A 14,501-nucleotide genomic window follows, 5' to 3' on the forward strand; every position below is an offset into this window, starting at 1 on the left:
ACCTGCAAAAGAAACTCCCATCGGGTTTCTCCTCAGGCTTCACCAAAATAATGTTGAGTTAAAACAACCAAATGACAAGTATCACTTTCTCATTATCACTTTTTCCTCACATTCTAGTAGGACCAAGTTGTCACTGTAAGTTGTTTGAAATATATGCTCATATCTGGGTAAGAAAGGCCATTGTAAGTTTAAGTTACCACGAGATAGCTTGGAATAAATGCAAAAATAAATACAAATAAGTTGTTATGAGTCAGTGTCATGGAGTCATGTTTTGTACTGTGTGGTTGTTGTCTGTCACACACCAGAGGGTGGCGTAGTTTGTGTTCTATGTTATTGATGTTTTGTGAGTTCCAGGTGGAGGCTGACCATTGGTGGAGCACTGGGAGAGGCCGGCTGTAAATGAGGACCCTTCTGCCCCTGGCTGCTTCCTGCTCCCAATGAGCTGTGGCTGTGTGTGAGACTCTGTTCTCTGGAATGAGAAGCTTTTGCTGTGTTGTGAATAGTTTTGTTGTAAATAGTTGTAAGTATTTTTACTCGGTAGCTGTAGGGCTGAGAAGCTATTTTCTCCTGTTTTTGGTTAGGGATAAGAGACCTGCATTTTCTTTTGGGTTTTCTCCGTGTAGGTGAGTCAGTTTCACTTCATTTATAGAGAGTTTTGTTTGTTGTTTTGGCCATGCTCACCCTGACGCCCGCTACCTTTTGGAATTTAATAAACTGACTGGTTATGTAACTCTGTGGCAGTTTTTGGTTTGTTTTCCTTGAGAGCAGGAGTGTGAGGACATTCTCTCTTTTCTTTTTATTTTCCTTGTGTTGTGCACCGGTTTCCCCTGGGCTGGGGTGTAACAAAGTTCACAGGTTTTAAACAGTTAGAGCTCTGTAAATGGGCCCCGTACTTGGATACATTTTGCTAATCCTTTATTCTGATGGACAGATTAACAACCTAACTAGAAGTTTCTGATCTTTATGTTTAGTTGGCCTGATCCACACCAGACACTGGTTCAGTGTCCAGGCTCTCATATAACTACTGTTAATATTTTTGCATTTTATATTCACTTTCAGTGCTGTGTCCTGAAATCAAAGAGATGGATGTTAATAGCTTTGCTCAAAATTCTAGTACTGCTGAAATGTAATGGGAAAATGTTGTTTGTAGTGTGTTTAACTATCCCTTTGATTAAAGATCTTGTATATACTGTAAATATTAACGACTTTTTGCATGTACCATTTTCTGTGGAGAAAATAAACCACAATGCATTAAATTGAAAAAAACAAACAAAACAAAAAAAGCTGACTGACTCACCTTTCCTCCTACAGTGGCAGACTTGGCATGATGTTTGAACACATGTTCAGGGTCTTTATGATACGCCTTCAAGAAGGAGTTGGGGGTGATGTTTCTAGAAGCAACAGATTTGCATGATGTGACAAATCAATGTGTGCAACAACTTCTACAAAAGGTATACTGAATCAGTTTTGACACATGTGAAACGCATTATTAAATATTTAGCTTAAGTTGTGGTATGCTGAAATCGCTGAGTAGTAATTAAATGGATCAGACATGTTGTTTGGTCAAAACAGGTCTCATGGCTGTGCAGCGTATATTTTAAAATAAAGGGGTGGTCTAAATTTTGTTTGTGAGAACAGTTTTATTTAGTTTATCGTTGTGATGTTCAGCATGCAATTGTTAACATTTTGCTGTCTATTTCAATCCAGTTACTGTTGATATATGAGGCAAATTGATTTCCTTTTGCTGCCTAAACCTAAAACGCTGAGAAGTCGTTTTGTAGAAGGTGGGAGGCTCTGTAACTGAAAGGAGATGATATTGAGAGTGCCATTATCTCTAGGTACAGCAGGGGATGGAGGATACAAACCATTTAGAGCACGACATGAAGTGTATGCTTTTTTTGAATGATGAAGCCTTTTAACCTCAGGGTTCTTAATCCTTTTGAATTTGACAAGAAGCAAAAAGTGTAGCTGCCAGACTGAGTATGTAAGGTTTAGTGCTAAAAACAAGATTAAGGAAAACTATGTATCAATTAAAGATGGCAAAAGTGAAAAAGATGTTTCCTCAATTTACAATTGACACCAAAATCTTTTCATATAACAAAACACAGTGACAGATAATCTGAATTTGTTAATGAGTAAAAAGGACAGAGGGGATTGTGATTTGTTTATAAACAGTTGTGCTGGTAAGTTTACATACCGTGGCAGAATTTGTAATTTTTGGGCCATTTTCCAGAGAATATGATTGATAATACAAAACTTTTATTTCAATCATGATTAGTGGTTGGGAGAAACCATTTATTATCAAACATACCCTTTTTAAATCATAATGACAACAGAAACTACCAAAATGACCATGATCAATGTTTATATACCATGAAAGTTTTAATAATAACGGTGACCAGTCCGTGATCTGTTTCCTTGTAATTAGTTTGTGTGTATAAAACGTCAGTGAGTTTCTGGGCTCCTGACAAACCCCCAGTGCTGCACTGATGTTGGATTCTGAGCTACAGGGAAAGCAAAAGAATGATCAAAGGATCTGTGGGAGATGATAGTTGAACTTTATGAAACAGGAAAAATGATATCCAGGCAATTGACAGCATCAATCAGCAGTGTTCAAACAAAGAAGTGGAAAAATTCTTTTGTAATGGAAACAAACATTTCAGCCAAAACTGCCACAAAACTTGTTCGGGATGCAAGAAAAACCCCCACAAATAACTTCAGTTGACATACGGGACTCTCCGGGGAAAAAAAGTGGATTTCAAGATACATAATAGGAAGCACTTAAAGAAAAATGGACTGTGTGACATGAATGATGGACCACATAGTTGCAGTTTCGACACTTCATTATTTGGTTGCTCTTTTCTCTAACACTCGGCCGCAGCTTTTCAGCTGCTAGCCACACACAAAACAACAACGCATGTCCTAGTACATTCTTTAATAGGGGAGACGTAATTGGCTGATGGAGCTCCAGTGTGTCTCAGCCTCCCTGCAAGCCACACCCCGCCACATACTCCCATCGCCCAACCTAGCCCGGGGAGCCGTCTGGCCTAGCCTATTCCATCCCTCTGCGGACGGTAAGTGGGGACTGGCCATGACCATCTGTGTCCCGGCCCATAGACCAGCAGCAAGGATGAGTCGGATCAGGGGGCCGACCGTGTACCCAGATCCTCCTTTTACAGAAATAACAGCCTCTAAATGCTTCCTATGGCTTCCAATGAGAGTCTGGATTCTGGTTGAAGGTATTTTGGACCATTCTTCTTTACAAAACATCTCCAGTTCAGTCAGGTTTGATGGTTTCCAAGCATGGACAGCTGCTTTAAGTCACACCATAAATTTTCAATAATATTCAGGTGTTGGGACTGAGATGGCCATTTCAGAATGTTGTACTTGTTCCTCTGCATGAATGCCTTAGTAGAGTTTGAGCAGTGTTGAGGTTCATTATCTTGTTGAAAAATCCGGGCCTGGCGCAACTTCAACTTCACTGATTGTGTGAATGTGGTGAGGCATTGTGTTCCTGTTTCTCTTTAAACTTTATTCTTCTACCTTATTCTAGTTGCTCCGTTTCTTTGCCGCTTAACTACTCCCTCAGTTTTCAGCCGATTGCCACCATTCAAATATTTAAACTGTTCTGCTATTTCTGCTAATGCCAGCTATGTCCTTTGGTGCTCACAACTTTTCTACTTTTTGAGATATTAAGCTTTTTATGCCACTTTTTGGCCCATTTGATGAAAGAGACCACATTTTCAGTGTGATCACCAGTTTAGCTTGCTGGGCTGAGCCATGTTTTAGCTCAGTGAGATAAGCAGCCGTTTTCAGAGCGGGAGGCCAGGGTTAGAATCCCGCTTATGGCAACATTTTTTTCATTAAACAGTTCAAGTTTTTTAACTCTTTTCAACACAAATTCTACCTTCTTCACCCCTTTTCAGCTGTTTTCAGTTCCTTCGCCTCTTTTTAGCACAATTTTCAGTTTCTTCATCTCTTTTTTCAGCACAATTCAGCTTCTTCTGCGCAGTGCACATTTTTTCTCTCATCATATCTTTGTTTTGGGACTGGAACTGGTTTGGCTCAGTGGGATGAGCAGCTGCCGAGAGACCCAGTGATGAAGGTTCGAATCCTACCTGTGGCGGTTGCCGCACATCTTCCCTGCTTGCATGCACACTGCTTTCTTGACACTCTGCAGTGTACCCTTTCAAATATAGCCATCTTCGGCAAGCAGTTCAGCTTCTACACATCTGTTCAGCAGATAATTCTGCTTCTTCAGCTTTTTTCAGCAGATTCCACTACACGGCATTCACACTGCATTTTTGCAGGAAATGCAACTTTTTCTAATTCTTGATTCTGTCACTGATCTTCTGCATCACTTTCCCATACAGCATTTCCTTGTGCAAAGTGCACTGAATAGTTGAACGATGCACAGTGACACTATCTGCAGCAAGATGATGTTGTAGGTCTTTGGAGCTGGTTGGTGGCTTGACTATGACCATTCTCACCATCCCTCGCCTCTGCTTATCTAAGATTTTTCTTGACTTGCCACTTCGGGTCTTAACTTGAACTGTGCCTGTGGTCTTCAACATCCTCACTATGTTCCTCACAGTGGAAACTGACAGCTGAAATCTCTGAGATAGCTTTTTGTATCCTTCCCCTGAACCATGATGTTGAACAATCTTTGTTTTCAGGTCATTTGAGAGTTGTTTTGAAGCTCCCATGTTGCCACTCTTCAGAGAAGATTGCAAAGAGGAGAAAAACGTGTAATTCAGTACAAAAGAAATTTCAGCTCTCACAAACTATTCCAAATTGCAAAACGCTTACCTATGTCTCTAACAAAACCACTCTAACTTTGTAAAAATAGGAAAGATTTCTGTTTTTCACTATCTACTATAGAATTGATTTGTTTTTTAAACAACCTAACTCCAAAGAGTCTAACAGACACATTTCTCACTTTATCATATAAAAAAAACCCCAGTTAAATATGTAATGTTTTTTACACTGACAGAAAGGGGAGTGTCACTGGTGCTGCCTGCTTAAGATCAAAGTGGGCTGCATGTGTACATGATGTAAAATTAGTTTAACACCCCTGATTGTTTGTGTTGTGATTATAAATTTTTATATAGATGGTTTCACCCAACCCCTAACCACGAGCGAGTAAAAAGTTTTTCCATTAGCATTCATATTCTCTAAAACAAAAAAATGGCCCAAAAAAGTCACAAATTCTGACAGGGTATGTAAACTTATGAGCACAACTATGTAATTGTGTATATCATTCTCTTTACCACCCTCACCTAATATCCTCCAGGTCATAGTAAACATTGCGGGTGGTATCTTTGATGTAGATGGCCATGTTTGGAGACTGCAGCATCTTCATGGTGAGCTGTTGAGGGAAAGCGGTAACAAACAAAGCCCGAAGAGCATCCTGATTGCTGATTTCTGTGGGCACCCAGACTTGCTTTGTTTCCTCCCCATACTGCAGGAACAGCACACCTGACACAACACAAACAGGCAGGAAGAGGGGCCATCAGTCTGTGTCAGAACCGTACAAAGAAACATCTTCAAATCTTAATACGCAAACTGATGAGTGGCAGCTAAAATAAATATTTTTGATGTTTATTTTAATATATTTAGCCATATACAACATAAGAATGCTAATCCACAACAAAATCTTTAAATTAAATAGGGTACAGGTGCTTGCTTCTCAATGGCTTATGAAGCAGACAGCTTATAAACTAAACCTTCAAGCTCCAACACAAGAGCTTGCAGGTGAAGTGTGAAGTATGAATAGATTCATGTTGAGAGATTATTTAAATCCCAGTGATTCACGAGCTATCCTATGCACTCAATTTGTCTCATATGCATACTGTCATGGTCCACATGACCCAGCGTTTTGTGTTTCATTTTGGTATCATCTTATGTTTTGTATTAATTCTTAGGGTTTGGTTCTTGTGTTTAGTGTTTTAGTGTGCTCCCTCCTGTGCTCTGTTCGTGTCCCTGAGTTAGTGTTGTAGAACAGTTTGTGAATTTCCTGTTTTACTTTGAAGGTCTGTGTCTCGTTGTGTCTATTAGGTTCAGCTGTGTTCCCCTCTGGTGTGTCATTCCCTAATTACCTTGTGTGTTTTTACAGTGTGTGCCTGCCTGTGATCCTTGTCGGTTCGTCTGTGTTATTCAGTGTTTCTCCGCGTCTCTCTGCCCTGCTTCCTCCGTGTCATCTCCGTGTATCATCCTGTGTCCTTATGTTTTCAGGGTTGTTTATTAGTTTTTCCCAGTCTAGGCTTTAGTAGCTCCCTGTTCCTTATTTCCTCTTTTTGTACTTCGTCGTCACTGTAAATAAACACTCACTCGCACCCCTGCCAGTTCGTGCATTTTGGGTCCTTTTCTCGTAACACCATACGACTGCTGCCCCAGCCGTGACACATACTTAGTTACGGACCTACAGGCCTTTTAGCTGTGAGATGACTGAGCTAACCACTGCAACACTGTCTATCTAACAGAAATGCTACTAGGAGAAACCTCAGCAGTCAAATTAGCTGCCAGGATTAATGTTAATTCAGTTGGTAACTTGATAAAATGAAACTTGTTTTAAAGGGATTTCTGCAGCTACAACTCTAATGCCTCCAACTGTGTAATGCTTGACACGCTTGATTAGCAAGCAAAAGGTTGCTGGTTTGATTCCAGTGGGGGACACAAATGCCTTTATTTGTGTTAAGAAGAAAATCGGATGTAAAGTTCTTCACCCTTGTTCAGAACTGTAGTATCAAACTTGTTCTTGAAAAGCAGTACACTCTTTCCCCCACTCTACAACACTGTGTTAAACAGTCTGGTTAAAGAATTAATACATATCCTGACTTCTACAGGTATATCATCTGAAACATCTGCCTTTCCATTTTTCATCCTCTTCATAGCTGCCCTCACTTCCCACTTACTAATCCTCTCCACTTCCTGATTTATTCATTTCTCCCTAGTGCAATAGCAGCATGAAACCCTGTGTGAGAGGGAAGGGGCGGAGCATGGACAGCGAGGTTAGGAGTCTCACGGTTTTCTGACCGTGTGCACAGGTAGTTCTGGATAACTGCTTATTTTTTGGAACTTCCATGCTTATTTAGGAAGGAGTTCATTGTTACATCTTCAGTTTGTAATACATAAACAGTCTTCAAATCATAATGCAACTGGAAGCATTTCTTTTGGAAACCAGGAACACAAGACTCCTTTTTTAAACTTTGTTTATTGGAAATTACCCTACATAGAGTTTCAAAAGTTCTGTTAAGTGACGTGGCGCTAAACAATTGAGACTCTTAAAAACAAGTTATAACATTTTAAAGTGGATACTGAAACGGACTTGAAGCCAGTGTTAGGATGCCAGTATAGGTGTAATGTGATCACACCTTTTCTTTCCTGTCAAAAGGCAAACATCTGCATTTTGAACACTGAAGTAAGAACTGATCAGAGCCAACATATAAAGAGTTACAGTAATTAAGATGACAGGTAATAAAAGCGAGGCAGGCCTTCACCTTACTGAGGAGCCTTAGTTAAAAGAAACTTGTCTTAACAGCTGAGCTGATCTGTTTATCAAATTTTAAAGCACTGTTGAAAGTCACACCAAGGTGCCTTGCAACCAGATGACAGTAAGACACTAAAGGACCAATAGCGCTGTCATACCCATGTAACAGATTGGGTTGCCCAAAAGTTTATTTCCTCACGACTGTACATCTCTGGGACAGTTCACTAGTGCCTGGTTAGAAATATGGCTGTTGGTTTGTATACGCAAATACAAATGTATTTGAACACAGTGTCCAAATACATTTGAACACTAACTGTGTTCAAATGTATTTGGACACTAACTGTGTTCAAATGTATTTGGACATTGACACAAGTTTTGTTTTTTTTCTGTTTACTGAAACATATTCCAATTAGAGCTGGGCGATAGAACGATAACGATATGTATCGCAATATAACTTTTATTACTCGATAGAGAAATTAAGCTATCGCGATAGACCTCGCCGCTCTTGTCCTCAAAGAAAAAAAAAAAAAAAAAAAAGGTCAGCCAATCCAAATCAAGTAGCGCAGAGCCGAACCAATCACAGCCGCAGCGTCACGTCGCGTGACTTGTTACGTACAGCACAAGTGCCAAGCCGCACGTGTGTTTGTTTGGGAAGCAGCCAGCGGGTAATGGAGGAAATGAGTGTGCCGACTAGAAAAATCAACCGAGCGTGACCGAAGAGAAAACAGATGATGGTTCCAATGGCGGAGAGATTGTCGAACGGAAGAGCCATAGAAGTTCCGTAGTGTGAAGGTATTTCAGCTATTTCAAGTCTGACAAAAAAACAGAGTAGCTGCACTGTAAATTGTGCCGAAAGCAAGTCTGGAAATACAATAAACTGGTGCATGCGTCACACTGTGCGCCACGTTATTGTTTCGGTGAAATGAATTTCTACAATACTGTTAATTCTACTCTCTGCAGTGTTTAAATGCTTACATATACACACAGTTACTGTCCGTCCACACATACGACTCGGTTCTGCTTCTATGCCCCAGCTTTGTTTACTTTTTCCACTTCTAGACTTCTGATTGGCCAACATTTCGGCACGGTTAGGAATCTAGCGCCACCTGCTGCTTTGGCATGTTCATAGCAGCGTTTTCCTTCATTTCTGCCTTTATGTGTGGACGGGATTATTTTTTAAAACGAAAACGGAAAATCTCCGTTTTCAAAAATACCCGTGTACGTGTGGACGTAGCCTCAGTCTCTGACTGGAAGCGCTAATTCGTCATTCGGCTTTTGTCAGACTAAAGTAACTGTTAAAACTGTTTGAAAAGCTCAGCTATACAACAAGGAGAGATTGAGAATTTCCTTTTAGTTCTCAGTTTATTTGATATTGACAAAAGTTAGTCAGTTTTGTCTGTTCTTCTGTAAAACAAACTAAGATTTATTTTTAGAATTAATATTTTGTTTCTAAGTGGAATTGACAATTTAGTCTGTTTTGTTTGTTCTATTTTGAAACTTAAACGCTTTAGCGGCTGCCTTTTGTGTAGTTTGCAATATTTGCCTTTATTTATCTGAAAAAGTCTCATGTTCCTTAAGTACATCTACCCTGTTGAACTTAATATGGGAAATAAATATTTAAATAAAAACAAGCTGCTGATTATTTCACATTTTACTTGTGAGCAACGGCACATTTAAATCTTACAAATATAGTTATTTGGCTTATATCGTGATAGATATCGTTATCGCCTGAAATGAAAAAAACATATCGTGATATGAAAAAATCTCATATCGCCCAGCTCTAATTCCAATTATAGTTATATAATGGGCATGGATATGTTTACACTCTCAGCTTTCATTTAAGTCTACACTCAAATTGGATGAAGAGTTTAGGAGTTTCAGCTCATTAACATGTTCCACCCTCTTTTTACAGGGCCCCTCATTTATTGCGGGAGTTACATTCTAAAAGTAACCTGCGATAGGTGAAATCTGCGAACTAGTCAGCTTTATTTTTAACAATTATTATAGATGTTTTAAGGGTTTAAAACCTCTCACTACACACTTCTCAGACAAGCATGAACATTTTCTCTCTAGTTTAAACAGCCTCAAAGTTCAAACCTTCGTAGAAAAATAAGTCCAGTATTATAGAATGAAACCAAACATCAAACCCTGTTTTCAGGTCCAAAACATGGGAATAGAGCAACCATTGATTGACAATGGTCTATAGCCAATCAGGACGCAGAACACAATGCGCTGTAAAAAAAGAAAAAAAGAAAAAAAAAGAAAACAAGAAAGAAAAAAGAAAAAAGAAAAAAGAAAAAAGGAATGCAAAATTTTAGGAAACTAATTTTGCAAGGCCGCAAAAGGTGAACTGCGTTACAGTGAGGGACCAATTGGAAAATTTACTTAAAGGCTATTTCATGGGCAGGTGTTGGCAATCCCTTCATTATGACATCATCAAATTATCAACTGAAAGCTGCTGCAGTAGAGGCCTGGGAGAGTCAGGAGGAAACTGACTCAGTTTCAGGAGGACATCTAGTGATGTCCATGAGTTCAAGACTTAAGGCTGTCATTGTCAGCAAAGGATTTTCAACCAAGTACAACATTTTATTTTCAGTTATTTAATTGTCCAATTACATTTGAGCCCTTGAAATGAAGGGACTGTGTTAAAAATACTTTAGTTCCTCACATTTTTATGACATCTTTTTCAACCCACAGAATAAAAGCTAAAGTCTGCACATCAACTCCGTCTGAGTTGTTTCATTTAAAGTTTATTGTGGTAATGTACAGAGCCATGCACACCACTGCATCCTTATGCTGTGGTGTTCCTCAAGGCTCTGTGCTTGGCCCAATGTTATTCTCATTATACATGCCCCTCTAGACTTAATCTTTGAAAAATATAACATTTGCTCCATCGTTGCACTGCTTTCTCAAGTGCATGAGAGAAGTCAGAGAATTGCTTTTGGGCAATTCCCTTATCCTGAATGAAAAGAAAACGGCAATTGTAGTGTTTGGCAACCATACCCCATGGGACATATTAGCTGATACCTTTGGTTCCTTTGTCACTTCTCTCTCTGACTCGGTTAGTGACCTAGGTGTCCTGCTGGATAGCTCTTTCAAATTTAACAAACAAGTGTCCTCAGTAATCAAATCTAGCTTTTACCAACTGCGCCTTATTGCTAAGGCTAAGCACTATGTCCCTCATAAAGATCTTAAAAAACTCATTCATGCTTTTGTGACATCTAGATTGGATTATTGTAATTCTCTCTACATTGGTCTTCACTCTGCTCTCCTTCACAGACTTCAGCTTGTCCAGAATGCTGCAGCTCGCCTCCTGACTGGTACTAGAAAGCATGCCTCTATCACCCCTGTTCTTGCTGATTTGTATTGGTTATCCATAAAATATCATATTGAATTTAAAATATTGTTGCTCACCTTTAAAATTATAAATAATTTAGCCCCTAGCTATCTGGTCGATCTCCATAGTCCACATGTCCCTGGGCGAGCCCTCAGGTCTTCAGCCCAATTACTCCTGGCTCAGCCTAGATCTAGACTTAAATCTAGGGGAGACCGTGCTTTTGCCCTGGTTGCACCTAACCTGTGGAACGACCTTCCCATTGCTATCCGTGCGCCAGACTCCATTTTATCTTTTAAATCCAGTTTAAAAACTCACTTATTTAACCTAGCTTTTCCATCTAGTTGGTGTCCCTATTTTATATTTGGCTCAATTTTTTTATCTATGTACTTTATCTTTTAGCAATATCTGCTCTTGGTAACTTTATTCCTGTATAATTAGTGCACTCAACCTGCTGACATTTGTGGTACTTTGTTAATCGTCTTTTATTTAACCATGTCTTTATTTTCCTGTTTCGATTGTAAAGCACTTTGGTGTACCGCTGGTTTTTTAAATGTGCTATATAAATAAAGTTGTACTGTATTGTATAAAATCAGAAAAAAATTGTCTCTGTTCAAATATATTTGGTCCTAACTGTATATCTGGAGGTCATCTGCAAAGCAATGAAAGGACATTATGCTTTTTATAAATGGACCCCACGGGGAAGCAAATATAAAGAGAAAAGAATGGGCCCCAGTAGAAAACCCTGAGGTACTCCACAGTAGAGCAGGGCGATATGGCCAAAAATATTTATGCGATAACGATATAACTGATGATATAATTGATGTGAGACAAAATACAAAATACAACTCCACAACTTTACTAGCGCAAAAAACCCATCCATTTATTTTCTATGCTGTTTTTTTTAATGTGTGTGTGTGTGTGTGTGTTTATTGTATCATTATGTCTTCTAAAAGTAAATGTTTTAAAGAGAGATGGAAGTGATCTGGGAATATGGTATTTTATCATAAATTGGATCCTGACAGCATTTTCATGACCATATTTTCCATACAGCTTCTGCAGGATATTCATATGTGTTGTCCAAATCAGTTAAGAAGCAAACTATTTCATACAGTGTTATTGAACAGATTTATTTAGATGTGTCTACATACCTAACGGCCAACCTCTTGTCTGACCACTTGAGCGGCCTACAGGTAGACTTGCTCTAGCCTTAGAGCCCCTTGTAAAGGCAGCAGATAGGGGTATCATCTCTCCACCAGACATGCTACTTGAAACCAGCCTGTTCTGCTCTTTCACCAAGTGTGGGACACCAGCACCTTGGGGACTGTCAACAAACCAGGGACTCCTTACCTGGATTGAAAGAAAAAGCAAAAGGATTATGATTATGGGAGAGAGGAGAAAATGGTAAAAAAAAATTATTAAAAGTGCTTCCACTACTAATCAAATCTTATGTTAAGGGACATCCATCCATCCATTCGCTTCCGCTTATCCTTTTCAGGGTCGCGGGGGGCGCTGGAGCCTATCCCAGCTGTCATAGGGCGAGAGGCGGGGTACACCCTGGACAGGTCGCCAGTCTGGGGCGACACATAGGGACAGACAACCATTCGCACTCACATTCACTCGCACATTCACACCTAGTGGCAATTTGGATTATCCAATTAACCTATCCCCACAAGCTGCATGTCTTTGGATGGTGGGAGGAAGCCGGAGTACCCGGAGAGAACCCACGCAAACACGGGGAGAACATGCAAACTCCACACAGAAAGACCCCGGCCTGATGGTGGAATTGAACTCAGGACCTTCTTGCTGTGCGGCAACAGTGCTAACCACCGTGCCACCGTGCTGCCTCATGTTAAGGGACATATATATCCATATATATTAGGGCTGTCAAAATTAACACGTTAATGCAGCTTAATCCATCATCATGACTAATCTGATTACATTTTTTATCTTGGCACATGCGCAAATGGGCAGTTGATCTGGTAGTAACGGCCAGAAGAACCAGTCAACTCAATATGGAAGATGATAAACAGCACATTGGCTCGTTTGATAGAAAATTTTAATTAAAACAACAAGACAGAACAGTTGACCGACATAAAGTACTATGCACATTGTGCAGGAAGTTATTTTCTTTTTACCGAAGCACTTCCAGGGTAAAAATATCACACAAAGCATATGCTACTCGGGGATGCTGCTAGCACTTTGGCTAACGTGTCGCCCAGCTTGTGGCAAACCACTCTCACGGAGCATTGGGGCCTCAGTAAGTCTACCTCAGACAAATTGACAGACACAACTGGCAAGTAGATTGCACCAAACTGCAAAACTATTAATATCGTCGAGGACACAGCCCTTACAAAGGTTTTGCAAGTTGCCTTTCGAGATGCATTGTACAAGGCTCCAACAACAAGCACAATAATGTCAAAAATTAATGGGCTCTAAGACACTGGAAAGGAAAAAACAAGAGAATTTAGCTGCAGCCAAACATGTCACCCTGTCAGGTGACTACTGGACAGTAACAGTAACTATCTTGACATTACTGCACAACTAATTTCTGCGCATAGGAATTAAAGTCGCTTGCATTGAGAATAATGAAGACAGAGGAGCGTCACTTCGCAGAGGCATGTGCTGAACATTTCTTAACAATGGCATGTGAGTGGGAAATTGAAGGAAAAATCACAACTGTAGGGATTGATTGTCCACGAAACTCAACAGCTGCAGCTAAACCTTTGCCATTTGAGCATATGCCTTGTTGCATCACTGTGAGTGTTGGTGACAGTGGATTTGTCCAGGTTTCAGAAAATTGTTGGTCAATTCAAACATATTCCAACCAACGTCCCAGAGCTGGAAACACGACAAACAACCCTGGGGGAGCCATTGATCCAGCAGAGCCACAAACTTGTGATGCTGATGCCACAAGAAAGAAATAAAAAATTTTTTTTAATTAATTGATTAAAGAAAATCCATTTCTTGTTTTAATAACCATTTTGTTCTTCTTCCATCTCTTCCTCTGTCTGTGTGTTTTCACTACAGGTATGTAACTGAGATTCTGGGTGGGGAATCCTATATTTCCTGCTCAGTGGTACTGCCTGCCCTCTCCCACTTGCATCATGTGATGGAAACCTCTAATGATGACTCTGCATATGTAACTAGGTTTAAAACAGCATTCCAAGAACACCTAACCTCCCACCAAGAAAACTTTATCAACAATGATTGTCTCAAGATTGCCACAGCTTTGGATGCTCGATGGAAGTGCCTCCCCAAGAGTGACAGAGAGAGGGTGTGGCCCACACTTGGAAGACTGCTGCATGATCAATCCCCACCTCAGACTTGTGAAGATAAGCCACCCAAGAAAATGAGTCTATTACAGATGAATCAGATGAGGAGTTTCTGCCTGACAGAATCATGCACTTGATTCTGTAGCTCATTCAGGAGCTGGTGACAAGCTGGCACTGCTGGCTTGCAAATATCTGGCCACTCCTGCAACCACTGTTCTGTGTGAGAGACTGTTCTCAGTTGCAGGCAACACTGTAAATCAGAAGCGGTCAGCTCTCCTCTCGGACAATGTAAACAAGTTAGTTTGTCTCAGTAACAGGGCCACATTAATGTGGATAAATGTTTGCAGAAAGTTTTTTGTAAACATGAATGTTAAGATGTTCAATAAACATGTTCTGTAGGGCT

General features: G+C 40.0%; 1 protein-coding gene and 1 long non-coding RNA gene across 3 annotated transcripts in view; one reads left to right on the plus strand and one right to left on the minus strand.

Annotated features, from left to right (window-relative positions):
* The window catches only part of LOC147309166 (uncharacterized), a 96,756-nt gene that overhangs the window by 52,764 nt on the left and 29,491 nt on the right, over nucleotides 1–14,501 (minus strand). For both annotated transcript variants that reach the window (XM_086270591.1, XM_086270590.1), the window contains 3 exons: nucleotides 11,975–12,173; nucleotides 5,280–5,478; nucleotides 1,298–1,391 (listed from right to left, as the gene is read on the minus strand). In XM_086270591.1, the coding sequence (XP_086126717.1) occupies nucleotides 1,298–1,391; nucleotides 5,280–5,478; nucleotides 11,975–12,173 (492 nt within the window). The remainder of the gene's footprint in view (nucleotides 1–1,297; nucleotides 1,392–5,279; nucleotides 5,479–11,974; nucleotides 12,174–14,501) is intronic.
* LOC147309168 (uncharacterized) lies at nucleotides 447–13,708 on the plus strand. The gene is made up of 4 exons (XR_015125941.1): nucleotides 447–623; nucleotides 1,312–1,451; nucleotides 6,954–7,046; nucleotides 10,769–13,708. It is a non-coding gene; the product is annotated as an uncharacterized LOC147309168 (long non-coding RNA).

The sequence above is a fragment of the Aulonocara sp. 'chitande type north' Nkhata Bay genome, linkage group LG18 (genome assembly GCF_057382095.1).
Source record: "Aulonocara sp. 'chitande type north' Nkhata Bay isolate Kocher_YH1m ecotype deep benthic linkage group LG18, A_spYH_male_GT1.1, whole genome shotgun sequence".
Lineage (NCBI taxonomy): Eukaryota > Metazoa > Chordata > Actinopteri > Cichliformes > Cichlidae > Aulonocara > Aulonocara sp. 'chitande type north' Nkhata Bay.